Genomic DNA, 23,123 nt, shown 5'->3' with positions numbered 1-23,123 from the left:
AATGAAAGATTGCCTAACATAGGAGAGTACATCGGGAAGTGGCCCCCTTAAAGAGGTGGCCACCAAAAAAGAAAATAACTAGTATTTACAAACAATGGCAACTTAAGAAAAGATTCCATTGGGTTCCAATCTTGATATGCCTTGTAGATCCTCGATCTTCCCTCTGCTTCGCTTTCTGAAATGGGTGAATGGATTGATCTTTTGCCCTTCTGAGTCCTCCCATTGTGGTTACTAGTTGTGCTCAAAGATCTAATGCACAACGCAGTCATTCGCTTCTTGTCCCTCTTTTGCCTGGACCGCCCTTTCGGGTTTTCAATCCACCATGACCCCTTTTTTGCCTAAATCGCCCTTTCGGGTTTTCAACTTAGAGGGTGTACTTTGTTTCTTCTTCATTCTTTTGCCTGATCCTTTCCTTTTCTTTTATTTTATTTTGATCAGGTCTATGCGAAGTATTTTTTAACTGCGTCGGCATTCACAGGAAGTGGGAAGTCTTCGCCATCCATAGTTGAGAGGATCATGGCGCCACCTGAGAACACTTTCTTTACGACATAAGGCCCTTCGTAATTCGGAGTCCACTTGCCCCTGGGGTCATTGTGAATAGGCAGTATCTTCTTGAGCACAAGGTCACAAACCTGAAAGTGTCGAGGACGAATCTTCTTGTCGAAGGCTTTCTTCATCTTCTTTTGATAGGCTTGCCCGTGGCATATGGCCGTGAATCTCTTTTCATCAATGAGGTTCAGTTGATCAAATCTGGTCTGAACCCAATCAGCTTCACTGAGCTTCACATCTGTCAATACCCTCAATAAAGGAATCTCGACCTCAACCGGAAGGATCGCTTCCATGCCATATACCAATGAGAAGGGAGTTGCCCCTGTGGAAGTATGCACCGAAGTACGGTAACCATGTAAAGCAAAAGGCAACATCTCATGCCAATCCTTGTAGGTGACCACCATCTTTTGCACAATCTTCTTAATATTCTTATTGGCCGCTTCCACTGCGCCATTCATCTTTGGCCGGTACGGGGATGAGTTATGATGTTTGATCTTGAAATCCTCACATAACTCCTTCATCATCTTGTTATTAAGGTTTGATCCGTTATCGGTGATAATCTTCTCAGGAACCCCATAACGACATATTATATTGTGCTTGATGAAGCGAGTTACCACTTGCTTGGAGACATTTGCATAAGAAGAAGCTTCAACCCACTTGGTGAAGTAGTCAATGGCAACGAGGATGAAACGATGTCCATTGGAAGCGGTGGGCTTAATTTCTCCAATCATATCGATGCCCCACATAGCAAACGGCCAAGGAGATGTCAACACATTCAGAGGAACTGGAGGTACATGAACCCTATCTGCATACACTTGACATTTGTAACATACCACCACATGGCTGAAACAATGATGCTCCATGGTCGACCAATAATAACTTGCTCTCAATATTTTTCTAGCCATGGTGTGTCCACTCGCATGTGTACCAAAAGACCCTTCATGCACCTCTTGTATGATCTTTGCCGCTTCGTGTCTATCCACGCATCTGAGCAACACAGAATCAAAATTCCTCCTGTACAACACACCTCCAGCAAGGAAGAACTTGGAAGATAATCTCTTCAGAGTTTTCCTATCCGTAAGGGAAGCACCCTCAGGATACTCTTGGGCCTCCAGAAGTTTCTTAATGTCATAAAACCATGATTTCTCATCAGGCACGTTATCAATAACGCCACAGAACGCGGGCTCATCCAACCTTTTGATCACAATTGAAGGCGCTTCATTGTCCCATTTAACTTTGAACATGGATGCTAAAGTGGATAAAGCATCAACCAAATGGTTTTCCTCTCGAGGGATGTGGTCAAAGGTGATCTCATCGAAATATTGAGCCAATTTCACAACATGTTCTCTATAAGGAATCAAGTTGGGGTGGCGTGTTTCCTAATCTCCGTTGATCTGACTAATCACCAAAGCAGAATCTCCATAAACCGCGAGATTTTTAATCCTCAAATCAATGGCAACCTCAATACCATATATGCATGCCTCATATTCAGCCACATTATTAGTACAATCAAAACAAATCCTGGCCGTGAATGGAATATGAAAACCTGTCGGAGAAGTAAGAACAGCCCCAATACCGTTACCCAACGCGTTAGAAGCACCGTCGAACACAAGCGTCCATCACGCCCCTGGTTCAGGTCCTTCCTCTTGATCTTGACTAATGGAAGTCTCTGCCACACACATTATATCCTCATCAGGAAACTCAAAATGCATAGTCTGGTAATCATCCACAGGTTGATGTGCGAGATAGTCAGCAATCACACTACTTTTAATGGCTTTCTGAGTAGTGTATTGTACGTCGTATTCTGTCAAGATCATTTGCCAACGGGCAATCCTTCCTGTCAACGCTGGTTTTTCAAATATATATTTGATCGGATCCATCTTTGAAATCAACAAGGTGGTGTGAGTCAACATATACTGTCTCAGCCGGCGAGCAGCCCATGCCAAAGCACAGCAAGTTTTCTCGAGTAGTGAGTATCTTGATTCACAATCGGTAAACTTTTTGCTAAGGTAATAAATTGCATGCTCTTTTCGGCCAGACTCGTCATGCTGCCCCAGCACACACCCCATTGAATTCTCGAGGACTGTTAAGTACATGATCAACGGTCTGCCTTCCACTGGAGGCATGAGGATTGGAGGTTCTTGCAAATACTCTTTAACTTTATCAAATGCCTTTTGACAATTGTCGTCCCACTTTATTGCTTGGTTCTTTCTCAATAGCTTGAAGATAGGTTCACATGTGGCGGTAAGGTGTGAGATAAATCTCGCAATGTAATTCAACCTTCCCAGGAACCCACGAACCTATTTCTCAGTCCTCGGCTCGGGCATCTCTTGTATGGCTTTTACTTTTGCAGGATCGACCTCGATACCCTTTTCGCTTACAATGAAACCAAGCAACTTTCCTGATCTTACTCCGAAGGTACATTTATTGGGATTCAACCTTAACCTGAACTTTCTTAACCTTTCAAACTATTTCTTCATGTGGACCAGGTGCTCCTCCTCAGTATGGGACTTTGCAATCATGTCGTCCACATAGACCTCGATCTCCTTATGAATCATGTCATGAAACAAAGTCACCATAGCTCTTTGGTAGGTTGCCCTAACATTCTTCAACCCAAACGGCATGACCTTGTAACAAAACGTGCCCCAAGGCGTAATGAATGTTGTCTTTTCCATGTCCTCGGGGGCCATCTTTATCTGATTATAACCAGAGAAACCGTCCATGAAGGAGAAAACCGAGAACTGAGCAGTATTATCTACCAACACATCAATGTGAGGAAGCGGGAAATCATCCTTCGGGCTCGCTCTATTCAGATCTCTATAGTCGACACACATTCGTACCTTCCCATCTTTCTTAGGTACAGGTACAATATTGGCGACCCATGGTGGATAAACTGTTACAGCGAGAAAACCTGCGTCGAACTGCTTCTGAACCTCTTCCTGGATTTTCTTGGACATGTTAGGATGTGTTCTTCTGAGTTTCTGTTTGACAGGCAGAGAATCTTCTTTAAGAGGTAACCTGTGCACAACAATATTAGTATCTAATCCAGGCATATCTTCATAAGACCATGCGAAGATATCAGAATACTCCTTCAACATTCCAATCAACTTTTCTTGTACATCCTCTTTCAAAGAAGCCCCTATTTTAACCTCCCTCCTCATCTCTTCGGTGCCAAGATTCACCGTTTCAATAGGTTCTTGATGCGGCTCGATCACTTTCTCTTCTTGTTTCAACAATCTGGCCAACTCATCAGGGAGTTCATAATCTTCTTCATCCCCTTCTTCAGCGGTGTAGATAGGATTGTCGAAGTCATAACGAGGCATAGCAATATCGTTATCAACAGAATCTGGATGAGAAGTGGATATGCATGAATTATGATTTATGCTTTATTTTAGAATGGAGGGATGATGATGAATAAGAAACGTTGCCATTTTTTTTGTTTATTTATAAAAATGTAAAAGTAACAAAGAAAGACAGGGAACAAAAATGTTTGAATGCAAAAACGTCCTTTTATTAATGATTTTAACATTGAAAAATAACAAATGATTCCCTACAAGTGTTCACTGTGTCTTGGGCAGAACACAGGAATTATTGCATGATAAACAAAAACAAACAGTATTACTCTTGATCCAAAGAAATTGAGATGATGTCCTTGGACGACCAGTTGAGAAGTTTATGTCCTGGGACACACGGCTTGATCCATTCCTCGATGTCATAATCGCTATCCATATCATCATCAGCAGCATATATATGATCTTTGACAATGCCAACACTAGAGAACTTGATCGAAACGAAGGTTCCAGGCTTCTTGGGGGCCCCATTAGATGAACTCTGACCCAATTGATATCCAATCCCACATTTATCCTGTTTGATTGGTAAATCCAAGACTCGGCCCCATCCTTCAGGATGACCAGATTCAACCACAGCTTTAGCTTCCTTTAGTGAAGACATGGGGGCGTCCAACTTCTTATTGTTAACATAGGGGATCTTGATAGTCTGGACAGCCTCAAAAGCTTGGCATGGTGTCTCGTGGACCTCTCCTTCCACCTCAATATACCTGAAAGATGCGAGATGACTTACCACGTGTTCTTCTTCCCCACATATGGTGACTATCTTTCCTTGAGTCGCAAATTTGAGTTTCTGATGCAATGTGGAAGTCACGGCCCCAGCAGCATGGATCCATGGACGTCCCAGGAGACAACTGTAAGACGGGTGGATATCCATCACAAAGAAAATAATGTTGAAGAGTTGGGGACCTATCATTATTGGCAAGTCAACCTCCCCAAACACTAATCTCTTTGAGCCATCAAAAGCTCTCACGGTCAATTCACTCGGCCTTATCTCGACGCCAGAATAATCTAGCCTCATCAAAGACGACTTCGGTAATACATTCAAAGAAGATCCAATATCCACGAGAACACGTGATAACATAGTCCCTTTACACTCCACTGTCATACCCCAAAATTTGCCCGCCTTAATTCTAACAGTTAAATTATTTTTAACTTTGGTTTTATAAATTTTTTATTCAATTTTACTAACATTTTAACAGTAATTTTTTATAGGTAGCAGTTACTTTAAATTATTTATATAGCCCGGGTAAATAAATTTAGCTTGACACTTTAGATGTTTTATAGTGCAATCCTATGTTGAATAAATTATATAGTACAATTGGCAAGAAAACATGTTTAAGGAGTTACTAGTATCCAAGTTCTTGAGTTCAAACCCCAATGTCGACATTTTTTATTAAGTGTTTTTGTTTATTTTTTGTTTTGTTTAGAATATTACAAAAATCACAAAATTACTTTTTTTAAATAATTTAATATTAATTTTTGTATTTTAATTTAGTCATTTACTTAAAATATTATTATTTTCGGTAAAATCATGATTTTATGCTTTAATTAGTAAAAAAAATTAAAATACAAAAAGATTTTGTTCACTTTTCATTTTTAGGTAAGAATCATAATAATTAGTTGAAATAATCTTGAGTCTTGATTGAATAATATTTGAATTATTGAGTTTTTATTATTCTTAATTGATCAATTGAATTTTATTCTATTAACCTAGTTTTTCTAATATATATATATAGATAGTATTTCTAACACTAGGGGAATTTTTTTGGCTGCAAGAAGACCCGAGGCAGAGAAGAAAAAACCGTGACGCAGGAGGTGAGAAGAAAAAAATTGCAGGCCGATTGAGATTACTCCAAGCCTCCAAATCGAATCCTCATGGCCTTTTGGACGTGAACAATTCTTTACCATCGACCAAACTGCCCACAGCATATCGCCCTATTCATATCTTTTACGTCAAAAAAAATTTGAATCCGAAACCATTCGGAAACGCATCTCTAATTGTGTTTAAGTGCATAATTGTATTCGTAGCATTGTTTGCAAGTTATCTGGGCTGTTTAATTGAAGCTTTGCTGCAGGTATGGAGTTTCACCATTGTTAGGTTCTAGAAGCTCCGGTTTGGGGTTTCGAGTTACAAGCAAAATTGGCTCAAACCGTGGCCACCAATGAATTCAGAAGGCAATTTGCAATGAACCTATGGCTTTGGATTTTATTTATTCATTGTTTTTTAGTCAGATTCGATTTCATGGGGTTACGGTAACAAACGCAAAACGTTGTCAAAGCATTTCACGTTTTACAGAAAAAATAAAGGAAGAAGAACAGTACCACTTTTGCGTCACTTTTTTTTTAATTTTTAATTTTGGTTCAGTCGTTTTTTTTTCATATATTACAGTTTGAAACTATGGTTTTAACATCGATTCAACGCAGCACGGATGGTAAAGGAACTCGCTGACTACCAAAGTATCCCACGCTTTCTACCATGTGCTGCCTATGGTACACCTCGCTTCTTAGCCACGAGATCTCCTATGATTCAAATCTAACGCCCAGGATTGCAAGGTTCACCATACACTCTCAAGGGGATGCCACATGTAATCGCAGCCAGGTTTTATTTTATTATTTAATTATGTAGATTAAATGTAAATTATTTATGTTTGATTTAATTAATTTATTTTAATTAGGATTAGTATATAATTAAATTAGAATTAGGGTTATATTATGTTTTAGGATTTATTCTCCCGATTATTTCGATTACTCGATTTAATTAGTTTTTATTAATATTAAAAATTACAAAAAACCTAGAAAGGTTAATACATGAGGGTTTGCCCGATCCCATTGCTCATTTTGGTGAAACAGTAACATTCAATTAATTTTCTCCCCGAATCGACTATACCTATTAGTCGCATTAGGCGAGAAATAATTTGGATTAATCTAATTTATTTATTAATAATAATTTAATTAGTCCTTTATTTAATTCTCTCCTCGACCCACTAAAGCTATTAGTCGCAAAGACGAGAGATAAAAAATGGTAAAATTCTTTATTTAATTCTCTCCTTGACCCGACTAAATCTATTAGTCGCATTAGACAAGAGATAAAAAGTATATAAAATCTAAAATACATTCAATTTGCTGCCCGCGACGATCGAATCTATCGATCAGAGTAACCAGCAATGTCCCATTAATCTGTTAGCTATACTGATCAAATCTATTAATCATCGCATCTAACGGTGACATATCAAATCAGGGTTGTACGCCCAAGTCTTAAAACACACTAAACCACGACACTACGGATTTTCATCCTTTTCAATCAGGCAATTCAAAATGCCTTTCAAATCACAACTTCTAAAACTACGATAGGCCATTCAAAAAGCCTTCAAACAACCTCATACTAATTCAAAGGCGTACAACCCGTGCCCGAACTACGTTGACTCTGATTCTCCATAAGGAGATACGTAGGCACTTGGATAACCAAGGCGAGTCCCCTTCCCTAAAATCTCAATTTCTCCTCTATTCATTTCCTTAGCTATTAAACCTCAACAATTTAGTCATAAACCTTTACCTTAGATTCAAAGCCATAGGAAAGGGTTGAGGGTGCCTAACACCTTCCCTCGACCTGATTATAATAACTTACCCCGATCTCTAAACTGCGTAGGGTTTCCTATTCGCCCTTTAGAATAGGTGGCGACTCTAAGTCTTAATTTTTAGGGCAGGTTGCGACAGCTGGCGACTCTGCTGGGGATTAGTGATAACAAAACTGTAAATTATTATGCTCCTAGGTTTTGGCAGGGTTTAGGTTTTTGGCAAATTATCTAGGTTTGTGGTTAACTATTAGGGTTTGGCTAATTTGCCAAAATTAGGGTTGTGGATTAGGATTTAGGTTTTTTCTTTTTTATTTAAATATTTAATTTAATTTATTTATTTATTTATTTACGGTTTTATTTACAGTAATTTTCTTTTGCAGTAATTGTTAAATGTTTATTTAATTACTTGTTTTACTGTATTTTCTGGGATATATAAATTGCGTTAAAAACCTAAGCGTGGGAATTATATTTAAGACCAGAGGAGAATTACATCGCCTACGAGTCTTATTATAATTCCACTCAGAGTGGGTTGAATATCCAGAAATGTCTGATACGAGGCTTGACCTTGTTGAGGGCAGGACTTGGTATTTAGCTGATCTCTCTGGGAACCTACCCCTAAAACTCGAACCTCATGGATAAAATGAGTTGTTCTAAAATCCAAAGAGACAAAAAGTCTCGGCGGCTACGAACGACCCCATGAGACCTTCTAGAACATACCAATGGGAAAGGTAGGCACCCTAAGCCGTTACGTCGAACCTATGAACCTAGGGCTTACGTGCTTATTATATATGCAATTTATATAATACGAATGTCTTGCGATTAATTTTTGCAGGTACTCCTACGTGTTCCCTGGCCTGCAAGAACTTTATTTCTAAGACCATGTCCTTCCCACGAAGGACACCTCTATTTGTGTGCGTCGATTGGCCTCTCGATGGCCATGAGACTTAGTGACTGTCATGAACAGTCACCCTGCACCTGCATCTACGCATTCCCTAGCCTGTAGGGATCATATTCTAATATCGCGTCCTTCCCACGAAGGACATCCTTATTTACGCACGTCAATTGGCCTCTCGATGGCCATGCGATTCAGTGACTGTCTTGAACGGTCACCCCGTGCTTACATCTACGTGTTCCCTAGCCTGTAGGGATTATATTTCTAAAATCGCATCCTTCGTACGAAGGACATATTTGTTAGCATACGTCAATTGGCCTCTCGATGGCCATGCGATTCAGTGACTATCTTGAACGGTCACCCCGTGCTTACATCTACGTATCCCCTAGCCTGTAGGGATTCTATTTCTAAAACCGCACCCTTCGCACGAAGGACGTCTTCGTTAGCATATGTTGATTGGCCTCTCGATGGCCATGAGATCCAATGACTGTCTTTAACGGTCGCCCCGTGCTTGCTCCTACGAACTCCCTAGCCTGTAGGGATGTTCTTTTATGTCCATGTGTTTTCACAACGACACGTCCTTCCCCGAAGGACAACTTCATTAGCATGTGTTCGATTGGCCTCTCGATGGCTATGAGATCTAGTGACTGTCTTGAATGGTCACTCCATGTTTGTTTCTGCGCACCCTCTAACTTGTAGGGTTCGGATTCCCATCTTACATCTTTCATCCCTAGCCCGTAGGGATTTCTATTCATCCAATATCATCCCTAGATAGGTTGTGTTCCGCATAGAGAACCTTCCCACCAAGGACAACTTCATTGGTACACGTTGATCGGCCTCTCGATGGCCATGAGATTTGGTGACTGTCTTGAACGATCACCAGCCGCTACCTTCTGCATACTCTCGAGCATAAGGGATTTCCATTGGCGTGTCGTAAACATCTATCTCGCAAGAATTTCAATAGGGTCTAATGTCGCCTCTAAGGCTATCCCTAGGATTACATGTCACCCGTCTGCATTGCATACACGGAGTTATAAAAAAAAGGAGCCTCTCGCATACGCATGCATATGCATTTTCATGCATTCATACATTTATATTCGCATCTTCGCCCGCATCCACCCGTTCCGTGCTAGCCGATTTCCCGAGACTCGCAAAGAAAAATCCAAAGGATCATAAACTATGGAGAAAGGAGGATCAATTATTGGGAGTGAGCCTGGTCCTACAAAGGAGAAAATGGATGTCTTTTACCATGTCAGCCGCATGTCCACGCCTTGTCGTAACAGAATTGCAAATACAATAAAGGTTATCATCGAGCAAGGATTAGTTCAACAAAAGAGTTCCCTCATAGATGCACTCAAGGGGTATCTAGTCATAAAGGGGTTCGTCTTAGAACATATCAAATTTACAAGGATGCTCTACGATAACCTGGGGCAAGGATTAGTCCAACTGGGGCAAAATCCTAAACAAATATGCATAACTACGATGGAAGGAATACGACATATGTTAACTCCACACCAAGGGGCAAAAGGGTCATAGGCATTCTTTCTATCAATCTACAAACTCTGGAGGTTACGAACGGTGTGACACTATCCTTAGGAAAAGCAAAAGAGGTTCAGTCTAAGGAAACTCATGAAGTTCTGAAACGACGAAAACCCAACGCTAACAATTCATTCCCAACAGGTCTGACATGTCCAAGGAGAACTCGAGGTTACCCTTCACTTCTACAAGTTCATCAACTAAGGAATAAAGCAAGGTCAATGAATTTACAAAGGAGATTGTCCCTAGGACCAATAGGTTTTGTCATGCTCAGAATCTCAACCCCTATGATCGCTAAGTGTTATTCAGGATAAAAGTGGTACCTTCGAATTAGCAATTCTAATGGGATGACTACACAGGTTTTGGAATCGATTCACGTGCACGCTTCTATTCCATTCTATTTTCAAATTTAAGGTTATTAACGAACTTAACGGAGGATGACAAATACAAGTAACTAAGTCTAGCTAAACATATGCTTTCAAGGTAAGACCGAGCCGAGGATGTACAAGCATTGTTTCAATTCCCAAATAGTGGAGATATAAGGATGTTAATCCCTCGTCACCCCCTTGAGCCAGGAGTTGGAGTTTTGTTTCTACTTTCCAAATAAACCTTGATTTTAACCAGGGGCAGGGTAGACTTCAATTAATTCAATGGTGTATTTTGGTTGTCAAGAGAATCAGTCAATCCAAACAAAGATTCAAGCATAAGGATCAAGCAAAACAAAAGGTTCAAGCATATCTTCCTCGCATTCATCTAAGAATGAGGAAGCAACGGAGATAACATTCACAGTATCTTCTTCCTCAATATATCATTCAAGATCAAGGAAGTATCAAAGGCGAAGCTTACAAATCAAAGTCAACATGGCAGTCACAACATTCAAAAGGAGCATTCAAAAAAAAAAAAGGAGAAAAAAATGCCCGCTAAGTCAAAACGGAAAATTTCATAAAAGAAAACAAAAATGACTTAGGCAAAATTAGGGTATCCCGGTGGATCAAACTCAAAGGAGTTGGTTCATGCAAAAATAAGGGATAAAAACAAAGGCGAAATACAAAGGATAATCTTGTGACTGCTAAACCATCAAAGCTTCGCGTCAATGCTTGGATCTTTACAACACTTTTCATCGGTGCTTGGATCTCTGCTAAGGCTTCTGCTCAACGTCAAGACTGAAACGATTCTCTTACATACAAAGCACATTCATTGAATTAGGCGAACTTTAGGATCTAGAGAACATCAAGGAGAAAGGGGTGGGTTAAATAAATTTCGAGCCTTATATCCATTGTTTCTTAAAACCATGAACCAGGCCAAGTTACAACATTTAAAAGTCCTAATTGAGGCAAGGTTAACCATGAAAGCATATTAAGCAGGATTTTGTTATACCGACTCCGAGGTTTATTAAAACTATCCCTAAATCACTACCCTTCTTCAAGCATTCATTTCTAATCATCCAGTCCTAATTCATAACGGGCTTCGATTTCAAAACTTGCATACGCATCGCATTGGAGTTACTTCTCAAAGGGTACAACGTCGTACATGAATATACACTTAGCATCGAGGAAATCTCGAAATTGGTTTAATCAAAGGCGATCATTTCTAATAAAGACTCTGGAATAGGGAGAATCACATCTAGAGGGTTCTCCTAAACAGGGGCAAAAATTTCAAGGATTACAGGGGCATACAATCAAACATCCTATTGATTAGGGGCATTCATCTTAAGGTTCAATCGAATTGGGTCATATCTCGAAGCAATCTCAATCAGGGGCATGTCAAACATGGGACGAATTCAAATTCAAAAGGATAGAACAACATGGATAACCCTCCATATCCTGGAAATCAAGGGCATACCCTTCAATCTAAACGTCGAAGCATATGACAAGATTATTTCTTGGGGCACTTCCCCCATAAGCATCTTTGTCCACGAAAATATTAGGCCAATGGATACCAAATCCATAAGACGCACAACAAAAGGAGAAGGCATCTTCATGCTTTACAACCTCAAATCAATCTTTCTCCTAACTACGATCTTCAAAGTTCAAAAAATAAGTATTGGGAAATCGCGCTAGCATCCAACAACCTTACAACATTAGCAAACTATATACGCTTTGGTTATCAACAACCCATCATTGGAGCATCATGCAAAAACATTCATGCATTACATATTTTGGTTGATACAAGACACCATACCTTTCTAGGTGGTCTTCTCTAAGACAATCATCGCCATTTCCAAGAACCTTTTTTAGGTAGTCTTGTTTAAGATATTCTCTTTCTAAGAACCTTTTTAGGTAGTCTTCGTCAAGACATTCTCTTTCTAAGAACCTTTCTAGGTAGTCTTCTCTAAGGCAATCATCGTCATTTCCAAGAACCTTTTCAGGTAGTCTTCTTTAAGAAATTCTAAGAACCTTTTTAGGTAGTCCTTTTAAGACATTTTCCAGCCTTTCCAAGTAGTCTTCTTTAAGACATTCCTCATCCATTGCTAAAAAAATCTTTTCAGAAAGCCTTCTTTAAGACAAACATTCCCATATCCATTCCAGAAACCTATTCGGGTAGTCTTATATAAGACATTATTTCGTTCCACTCATTACCTCAATCAAAACATCCAAGTCATCATAAATCATTGTCATGCATTAATCATGTCGCTTCACTCCAACATCAAACCATGCATATCATCTGGTACATTCATATACTATAAAAGCCCAACTTTCATTTGCAAATCCAAATTATTACAAAGTCCAGTTCTCGTCCTGGCAAATCCTTACAAAGTCCAGTTCTCGTCCTGGCAAGTCCTTGCAAAGTCCAGTTCTCGTCCTGAAAAACCATCAAATCCAATTCTCGTTTGGTAGTCAGTTCCCATCTGACTGTTACACTAAATCCAATTCTCATTTGGTAGTCAGTTCCCGTCTGACTGGTACTTGAAAATCCAATTCTCGTTTGGTAGTCAGTTCCCGTCTGACTGTTACATTAAATCTAATTCTCGTTTGGTAGTCAGTTCCCGTCTGACTGTTACATTAAATCCAATTCTCGTTTGGTAGTCAGTTCCCGTCTGACTGGTACTTGAAAATCCAATTCTCGTTTGGTAGTCAGTTCCCGTCTGACTGGTACATTAAATCCAATTCTCGTTTGGTAGTCAGTTCCCGTCTGACTGGTACTTGAAAATCCAATTCTCGTTTGGTAGTCAGTTCCCGTCTGACTGGTACTTGAAAATCCAATTCTCGTTTGGTAGTCAGTTCCCGTCTGACTGTTACATCATAATCCAGTTCCCGGCTGACTGTTACATCAAAATTCAAATCCTATTCCAATTCCCATTTCAAATCCTATTCCAATCCTATTTCAATTCCAATTTCAGTTTCAATCCAAATCATGACTTATTGCGTTAGTCCCTGAGCAGCAATAAGTTATGTCTTATCACGTTAGTCCCTTGGCGGTGATATGGCACCGAGTTCTTTGGTACGTTAGTCCCTTGGCAGTAACCAAAACTCTATCCTATTTCAATTTCAATTTCAATTTCAATCCAAATCGTGACCTATTGCGTTACGTCTTATCACGTTAGTCCCTTGGCAGTGATATGGCACCGAGTTCTTTGGTACGTTAGTCCCTTGGCAGTAACCAAGACTCATTTCAATTTCAATTTCAATCCAAAATCGTGACCTATTGCGTTACGTCTTATCACGTTAGTCCCTTGGCAGTGATATGGCACCTAGATCTTTGGTACGTTAGTCCCTTGGCAGTAACCGAGACCCAATCCTATTCCAATTCCTATGCAAACTATAACTTATTGCGTTAATCCCTGAGCAGCAATAAGTTATGTCTTATCACGTTAGTCCCTTGGCAGTGATATGACGCTACATTTCTTTGGTACATTAGTCCCCTGGCAGTAACCAAGATATATTCATCACGTTAGTCCCTTGGCAGTGATCTCCTTCAAATCATCTCGCTGATTAGTATCACGTTAGTCCCCTGGCAGTGATATAAAGCTACGTCCCTTTGCAAATAGGGATTTATTTTCCCTAATCACAAGGTCTCAAACAGTTCTTCAATTGGGTTTATCACGTTAGTCCCTCGACAGTGATCTTCTTCAAAACTTCACCAACAAACAAGGTTTTATTTCTTTTTTAACATAACTAACAGTCATGCATCATTCAACTAACATGTCTCATTCATACATAGTGCATATACATACATTGCTCTCATTTATTTTGAGAAGCTCACTGCATCATACATCGCATGCATCATAACATTGCATAAAATTCAGGTTGCCTTTTTAGGCTGTGCTACGATCAAAACACAGTGGTTCCTTTCGAAAGCATATCCTTCATACTCTAAAAGAAGAGGGGTATTTACCTTGGATGGCATTTTCAAGCCCATCTCCCACGAAACTCTTTCCCAACAAATGCAAATTTCAGGGCATTTCAGTGTTCAATCATCTTCTACCTTTAGATCACGACAGGCAGACGTGTCCATCTGACTCTTCAGGTTTAAGAAGATTGAACAGGGGCAACTGTCATACCCCAAAATTTGTCCGCCTTAATTCTAACAGTTAAATTATTTTTAACTTTGGTTTTATAAATTTTTTATTCAATTTTACTAACATTTTAACAGTAATTTTTTATAGGAAGCAGTTACTTTAGATTATTTATATAGCCCGGGTAAATAAATTTAGCTTGACACTTTAGATGTTTTATAGTGCAATCCTATGTTGAATAAATTATATAGTACAACTGGCAAGAAAACATGTTTAAGGAGTTACTAGTATCCAAGTTCTTGAGTTCAAACTTCAATGTTGACATTTTTTATTAAGTGTTTTTGTTTATTTTTTGTTTTGTTTAGAATATTACAAAAATCACAAAATTACTTTTTTTAAATAATTTAATATTAATTTTCGTATTTTAATTTAGTCATTTATTTAAAATATTATTATTTTCGGTAAAATCATGATTTTATGCTTTAATTAGTAAAAAAAATTAAAATACAAAAAGATTTTGTTCACTTTCCATTTTTAGGTAAGAATCATAATAATTAGTTGAAATAATCTTGAGTCTTTATTGAATAATATTTGAATTATTGAGTTTTTATTATTCTTAATTGATCAATTGAATTTTATTCTATTAACCTAGTTTTTCTAATATATATATATATATATATATATATATATATATATATATATATATATATATATAGTATTTCTAACACTAGGGGAATTTCTTTGGCTGCAAGAAGACCCGAGGCAGAGAAGAAAAAACCGTGACGCAGGAGGTGAGAAGAAAAAAATTGCAGGCCGATTGAGATTACTCCAAGCCTCCAAATCGAATCCTCATGGCCTTTTGGACGTGAACAATTCTTTACCATCGACCAAACTGCCCGCAGCATATCGCCCTGTTCATATCTTTTACGTCAAAAAAATTCGAATCCGAAACCATTCGGAAACGCATCTCTAATCGTGTTTAAGTGCATAATTGTATTCGTAGCATTGTTTGCAAGTTATCTGGTCTGTTTAATTGAAGCTTTGCTGCAGGTATGGAGTTTCACCATTGTTAGGTTCTAGAAGCTCCGGTTTGGGGTTTTGAGTTTCAAGCAAAATTGGCTCAAACCGTGGCCACCAATGAATTCAGAAGGCAATTTGCAATGGACCTATGGCTTTGGATTTTATTTATTCATTGTTTTTTAGTCAGATTCGATTTCATGGGGGTTACGGTAACAAACGCAAAACGTTGTCAAAGCATTTCACGTTTTACAGAAAAAATAAAGGAAGAAGAACAGTACCACTTTTGCGTCACTTTTTTTTTAATTTTTTAATTTTGGTTCAGTCGTTTTTTTTTTCATATATTACAGTTTGAAACTATGGTTTTAACATCGATTCAGCGCAGCACGGATGGTAAAGGAACTCGTTGACTACCAAAGTGGCATAGGTTCGATTCTCCCTGGCCACGTTATTTAATTATGTAGATTAAATGTAAATTATTTATGTTTGATTTAATTAATTTATTTTAATTAGGATTAGTATATAATTAAATTAGAATTAGGGTTATATTAGGTTTTAGGATTTATTCTCCCGATTATTTCGATTACTCGATTTAATTAGTTTTTATTAATATTAAAAATTACAAAAAAACCTAGAAAGGTTAATACATGAGGGTTTGCCCGATCCCATTGCTCATTTTCGTGAAACAGTAACATTCAATTCATTTTCTCCCCGAACCGACTATACCTATTAGTCGCATTAGGCGAGAAATAATTTGGATTAATCTAATTTATTTATTAATAATAATTTAATTAGTCCTTTATTTAATTCTCTCCTCGACCCATTAAAGCTATTAGTCGCAAAGACGAGAGATAAAAAATGGTAAAATTCTTTATTTAATTCTCTCCTTGACCCGACTAAATCTATTAGTCGCATTAGACAAGAGATAAAAAGTATATAAAATCTAAAATACATTCAATTTGCTGCCCGTGACGATCGAATCTATCGATCAGAGTAACCAGCAATGTCCCATTAATCCGTTAGCTATACTGATCAAATCTATTGATCATCGCATCTAACGGTGACATATCAAATCAGGGTTGTACGCCCAAGTCTTAAAACACACTAAACCACGACACTACGGATTTTCATCCTTTTCAATCAGGCAATTCAAAATGCCTTTCAAATCACAACTTCTAAAACTACGATAGGCCATTCAAAAAGCCTTCAAACAACCTCATACTAATTCAAAGGCGTACAACCCTGTGCCCAAACTACGTTGACTCTGATTCTCCATAAGGAGATACGTAGGCACTTGGATAACCAAGGCGAGTCCCCTTCCCTAAAATCTCAATTTCTCCCCTATTCATTTCCTTAGCTATTAAACCTCAACAATTTAGTCATAAACCTTTACCTTAGATTCAAAGCCATAGGAAAGGGTTGAGGGTGCCTAACACCTTCCCTCGACCTGATTATAATAACTTACCCCGATCTCTAAACTGCGCAGGGTTTCCTATTCGCCCTTTAGAATAGGTGGCGACTCTAAGTCTTAATTTTTAGGGCAGGTTGCGACATCCACTGATATATGCAAAGCTCTATTGTGGTTTCTACCTTCGGGAGGCAAGTCTGCATCAGTGAATCCCAACCCATTACCATCGTTGATGTTTGACACCACTCCTTCAAGCTGATTCACAGAGATCTCTGGAGGGACGAAGGCAGTACTTAGAAGTCTCAACAAAGCATTTCGATGTGTCTCTGAACACAAGAGCAACTGCAAAATCGAAATCTTTGATTGAGTTTGACTCAGTTGGTCAACCACTTTATACTCACTTTTCTTAATGATCTTTAGGAACTCTTCCATCTCTTTGGCCACAGTATCTTCAGAATTAAAGCTTTGCCCCTGATCCACGGTGTCTTCCACCACTCTTTTTCCTTTAGCTTGAGCTAGAGCTTCTGCATTATCATCGCGAGTATTCTGGGGAGGATTGAAAATACGACCACTTCTTGTCATTCTTCCAATGCCAACAACATTATCAACATCTTCTTTCTCAACCGGCACTTTAACCTCATACTTGGTCCCTTGGTAGAAAACTTCTCCTCCATAATTCCATGGGATTGCTTTTTCATTGTTGTACGGGACGGGACCAGGCAATGTAATGACCAAGGGAGGTGCTCTGGCAGGAACTGGGATCTTGACAGGAGTATACGGAATGGATGCCACATTAACTTCGTTTTCAACCACTTCAGGACGACGCACACGTTCAAACTGTAGATACCCACTATCTATCAACTGTTGAACCCCACTTTTCACCTTATCACAAACTGAGGAAATGGCCATGCAATCAGTACAACATTCTCTACAACCAGAGTATAGACCCATCTTCAATAATTCCTTCTTCAGTAATGGCAACAGAGAGACCAATTCAATCACATACTTGACCAGGCGAGCATCTTCAACAATCTCAATGGCATTTGCAACATGAGCTCCATGGGGAGGCATAGGATTCTGAACAACGTTAGGTCCTTGAGTAGGAGTAAACTCAATGGCCTTAGAGTCGAGAAGGTTTTGAACCTGATGCTTCAACGCTTTACAATTTTCAATGCTATGTCCAGGTGCCCCAAAGTGGAAATCACATCTTGCATTGGCATCCCAGTTAGCAGGCAACTTAGCAGGAGTGGCTAGAGTCCTCAATTGGATTAACTTCAAATCAAGGAGGTATGGCAATACTTGTGCATATGTCATCGGGATCGGATCAAAAACCCTTTTAGGCATTTTCGGTTGATATTGGGGTGGAGTATACCCTCGTTGCTGATATTGCTGAAAAGGTGCATTTGGTATAGTCACAACGGCTACTTGTTGATAAGCATGGCCCTTGCCTTGTCCATAGTAAGCAACACTAGTCTCGCCTTCTCTTTTCTTGGCAAAACCATTATATGGCTTCTTTCCACCAGCCCCAGAGGAGGAACTAGCAACACTTGGATTCTGTATTCTACCAGCCTTAATTCCACTTTCAATTCGTTCACCAATCATGACCAAATCAGCGAAACTCGAGGATGCAGAGCATGCGGAGTAGTATTGGCCCTCTAGAGTATTGGTGAACATGTACATCATCTCTCTTTCCAGCATAGGTGTTAGGACTCTAGCCGCCAACTCGCGCCATTTCTGCGCATATTCTTTGAAGGATTCATTAGCTTTCTGGGCTAGATTCTGCAATTGGGTGCGATTTGGTGCCATGTCAACATTATACTGATATTGCTTCACGAAGGCCTCAACCAGATCCCTCCAACTTCGGATGTGAGCTCTCTCCAACCTCATATACCACTCCAAGGATGCCCCAGTTAGGCTATCCTGGAAGAAGTGCATCAGCAGCCCTTCGTCTTCGGAGTACACATGCATTTTACGATAGTAAGCTCGGACATGTGTCTTAGGGCAAGTATTCCCCTTGTATTTCTCAAAGTCGGGTACCTTGAACTTCGGTGGCACACGGACGCCAGGAACCAAACCCAAGTCGCTGATATCCATCCCCAGTCCTTGGCCTTCCATGGCCCTCATCCTTTCCTCCAGACCTCTAAACATTCTTCCAGCATCATGTGGAAGTCCCCATTCACTTTCAGGAAACAAATCCTCACGTCGGTCCTCTTCTAACACGGGGATAGTAGTGGTCCTCCTGATTTGTTGTGTAGGTTGTCCTTTAGGAGTAGGCTGAGGAGGCCCACGAGGATTACCTTGATTGGCAGCAGGAGGAATTACACCAGGTCCTGCGTTCACGGGTTCACCATTGACACGGATATCAGCAGAATTTCTTTGCGAGGGGTCCGCAACAACCTGAGCAACTGTGTCCATTCAGATTCTGAGCTCTTCTTGGCGATCAGCCATGCCTTGCATGACCTCCATGAACTGGGACATCTGAGAAGTAACCTGAGCTATCATCTGTATAAGGTCATCCCTTAATTGATCCATTTGCAGTGATCGATTAGCCCTTGTATAATAGCAATGTGAAGGTGGAGGTGCAATTGCTGGAAGAGAAAACCTGATCAATCAAACAAGAATACCATCTGATGTACCTGTTTGTGCATGATGTGTATGAGGTGCATGTGTGCATATGATGTGAGGTGCCATTTTCAGAGTATCCAAATTTTTTTAGTATTAATCAAGAATATTTAATAATGTGACAAAGGATAAGCATCAAGAGAAACAAGGGAACTAGTTCTTTTTCATTCATAACAGCAATCAACAAGATAGTTCAACAAGGGAAATAAAAGACCCCATCCAACAAGTCTGGTGGTGGTCGAGACATACAGACTCAAACATCAATCCATCTGAATATAAAATAGAGGCCCTCCTTGTCTGAAGTGCTCATCACTCCACTTCTTGGTTTCGTTGAACAGTTTCTTGGTTACCTCTCGATCTCTCCCTTTGACAAAACTTTGGATTACCACATCCTTTCGGAATAACTGCCCATCTAGCTTCTTGCAGCACTCCCTAAGTTCATCACATCCTTTGCATTCTAGGAGATAAGTCTTCTCAGGTGCATTCTCCATATCTGTCATTTGGTCTCTGAGCTTGACATTCTCTTCTGTTAGTCGAACGGTGCGGAGGTGACTCCCTTTCAACTGAGTCTCAACTGCTATTCTTTGGGTAGTCTCTTCTTCCAGTTTCTTCTTCATAGTCCTCAGCTGATACTTGGTCTCTTTTTCTAGTTGGAGCTTGTGGGCTTTCAGGTCTTCTTGGTATTCACGCTTGAGCTTCTCTTCTGCCTCTTTTATTGCCTTTTTTATGATCTTCTGGTGATCCTCGACAACAACAGTAGTAGCTCTTTCACCCTTTTCAGTTCTGGTTCTCTTCTGAACTCTGGAAGATCCGCCCTTCAGCATCTCGGCTTCATGTGTCAACTCAACCCTTTTCTGGTCCGCAGGATAACGTTTTAGTTGTGTGTCTGGCCTCTTTTCACACAACTGGGTGTTTTCCATATCCACTTGGGGGTAATTTTCAGCAGGCACAGTGGCGGTTAGAACCTCAGGTGGTTGCTCGTACAATAGGTTAACCTTCGGGAAAAGCAACAAGCGGTCCTTAACTCTATCTTTGACCCAATCTGTATAGGCTTGTTTGGCAACGGCATTCTTCTCACCTAGAGAAGTCTGATCATCTGTATGGATGCTATTCCAGGCACTTCTTACTTTTTCCTAACCCTCTGGATCAGTTCCCTTAAGCAAACGGATTCGAATATCTCTTTGTCCAAAGGCTTGTCTTTAAGCACAAATCCCAACTGGCGTAACACGAGCCTCGGGTTATAATTGATAACACCTTTCGTTCCTATGAGGGGAACATTGTCAAAACTGCCACAACTGGTTATAACTTCCTCTATGTCCATTCCGATGTGACACCAGACGATGTCGTTTGCAGTAAGCCCCATGATCCTTTGAGGCCATTTACGTGAGTCTCTTGTGGTGACAAACGCTCCGCTCTTAGGCAAATGTGAAGAAAACCATTCGTATAGTAGTGGTAAATAACCCCCAACTGATCCTTTCTTCCCATACCTAGAATGGACGGCATAATAAGTGTCGGCCAACAGAGTGGGCACATGATTTTGATCCATAAAGAGACAGATAGCGGTAAGATCAACAAAGTTCGGAATATTCGAGAATAACACCAATCCATAGATCATGACGGCCAGGAGAGCATTGAATTCTTTCCATCTTTCCTCGACAGCAAGGGCTTCAGCCTTCTTCATCAGAAATCTCACATGGAATCCATGGGTTCCACCATTAGGCTTCCAGTTATCTGTAACATCCTTCATGCTCAAATAAAGAGCGCTAGCGATTCGATCCATTTTTGGCTTCTCAGGTACACATACAAAGGGGAATTTATGTTGGACTTTGATTTGAAGAATGTGTGCATACTCTTCGAGGGTAGGAGCTAATTGGTAATCTTAAAAGGTGAAGCAGCGTAACTCAGAATCATAGAACTGAAGAAGAGTATAGAGACCCCATTCATCAATACGAGTAGTCAGCATAAGCAGAATATGGACATAAGTCTTTCTGAATTCATCCAGATTTTGCCCAGTAACTCGAGTGCTCAACTGAATCAAAGGTGTTATGTCCTCACGGAAGAAACTGCAGGTGAAGTTACGTCTCATAGCCTTTTTGTTGACGGTCACACTGTTAGCCATTCTTGATGAGAAGTGTTGACTTTGGATACCCTGAAAAATGGCATGCATATGAAGATTAATCTCTTTTTTCTTCTTTTTTTTCTTTTTTTTTTCTTTTTTCTCTTTTTTTTTTAAGTTAAACATGCTATGATGAGTATGATGCAATGAAGGCCCCTCCCCATATAGGAGAAGTTTATGTTGCTTCTGAACAAGATCGCACGTCACAGGATCAAAGGTCCGACGTAGGTACCACAGAACCATAAGAACAGTAGTCACCATCAGAACAAAACAGTCACCAACGATACCTGTCATGTATATCCCTCCCCACTCACAGGTGAATCTAGGCCAGGGTAAGGTCGTGAAACGCAGTATACGGTCCGCCCGAAGGTAAGCATCATCACAGCGCGGATGCGGGTGACGATAATACCTCCGTTTGAAACCACTACTCTGCTCGTAGTCACATAATCCATCGCGAGACGTACACCTCGAGACAAATCATGCTCCCACTCTATCCTAGTGTTCCTATGGTTCACACATAGCCTGGGTATTGGGCCTTTTACCTCATAGAACATCCCACCCAACCTGCAAACAGAGAAAATATGTGGTCCCGACGGGGACCCATAATACAGTCCAGATGCATGCGGAAAATAAATATGATATGCACGCGAGAAATAAACATGATGTGCAAGCATATATACAAATGATGTAAACGTATAAAAAAAACAAAGAAAAACACCTAATAAAATGAAACAAACAAAGGCTAGGATCGACTCGCTAAGAATGGACCAGCACAGGTCTATCACATCCCTAGCAGAGTCGCCAGCTGTCGCTACCGCGAAAAATGGAATCAGAGTCGCCACTAATATATTCATCCCATCGCGGGAAAGGAATATCAGAAACCTAACTCAGAATAAGAACGAGGTCTTTCGACCAGAGAATAGGGTACGGGAGTCGGTTACGCAAGGGGAAGGTGCTAGCACCCCTCACGCCCATCGTACTCGATGGTATCCACCTATGTTTGTTTCTATCTAAAGGGTGTCTAATTTCTAAAACTAAATGCGAATGAATGCAAAAGAAATACGAGGAAAAGAAGGAATTATTTACATGTGTGCTCGCTTAGGCCCCGCGACCCAATGTCTACGTATCCCTTAAAAGGAATCAGAGCGACCGTAGTTCGGCTCAATAGTTTCCATTTGTTTTGTGTTTTTTAGTTGAACAGAGGTTAAGGTCACAATCCACGATGCTCGACCTTTGGAGACTTATACGCCTACTTTTGGAATGGACTTAACTTGTTCTTAAGGAGAAAAGATCTTGGGTTTGTGTTTTTTGTGTAACTACATGATGAACAAAACCCAATACAAGGTTTCGCACCACTTCATCACTTTGTTTTAATTCGAGCCTTTATTAAATGTTTTAAGTGTTTTTGGTTGGGTATTTTTTAAGGGGATTTACTTTGCGATTTGAATCACATAAAAATGTATAATGATCGAGAAACAGATTAGGGAATGAATCCCACTCATTTCTATCCCATTATGTAATGTTCGAGAAACAGATTAGAGAACGAATCCCACTCATTTCTCTCCCATTAAGTAGTGTTCGAGAAACAGATTAGGGAATGAA

General features: G+C 39.9%; 1 protein-coding gene across 1 annotated transcript; it reads right to left on the bottom strand.

Moving 5' to 3' along the window:
- Positions 1-16,903: 16,903 nt before the first annotated feature.
- On the bottom strand, positions 16,904-19,198 carry LOC131594404 (uncharacterized). Its single transcript, XM_058866527.1, has one exon. It carries the CDS (start codon positions 19,196-19,198, stop codon positions 16,904-16,906), a length of 2,295 nt encoding a protein of 764 aa, XP_058722510.1.
- Between the last annotated feature and the right edge of the window lie 3,925 nt (positions 19,199-23,123).

Source organism: Vicia villosa, linkage group LG1 (genome assembly GCF_029867415.1).
Source record: "Vicia villosa cultivar HV-30 ecotype Madison, WI linkage group LG1, Vvil1.0, whole genome shotgun sequence".
Classification (NCBI taxonomy): domain Eukaryota; kingdom Viridiplantae; phylum Streptophyta; class Magnoliopsida; order Fabales; family Fabaceae; genus Vicia; species Vicia villosa.
The sequence above is the reverse complement of the archived record's forward strand: the minus strand, read 5'-3'. Positions and strand labels throughout refer to the sequence as shown.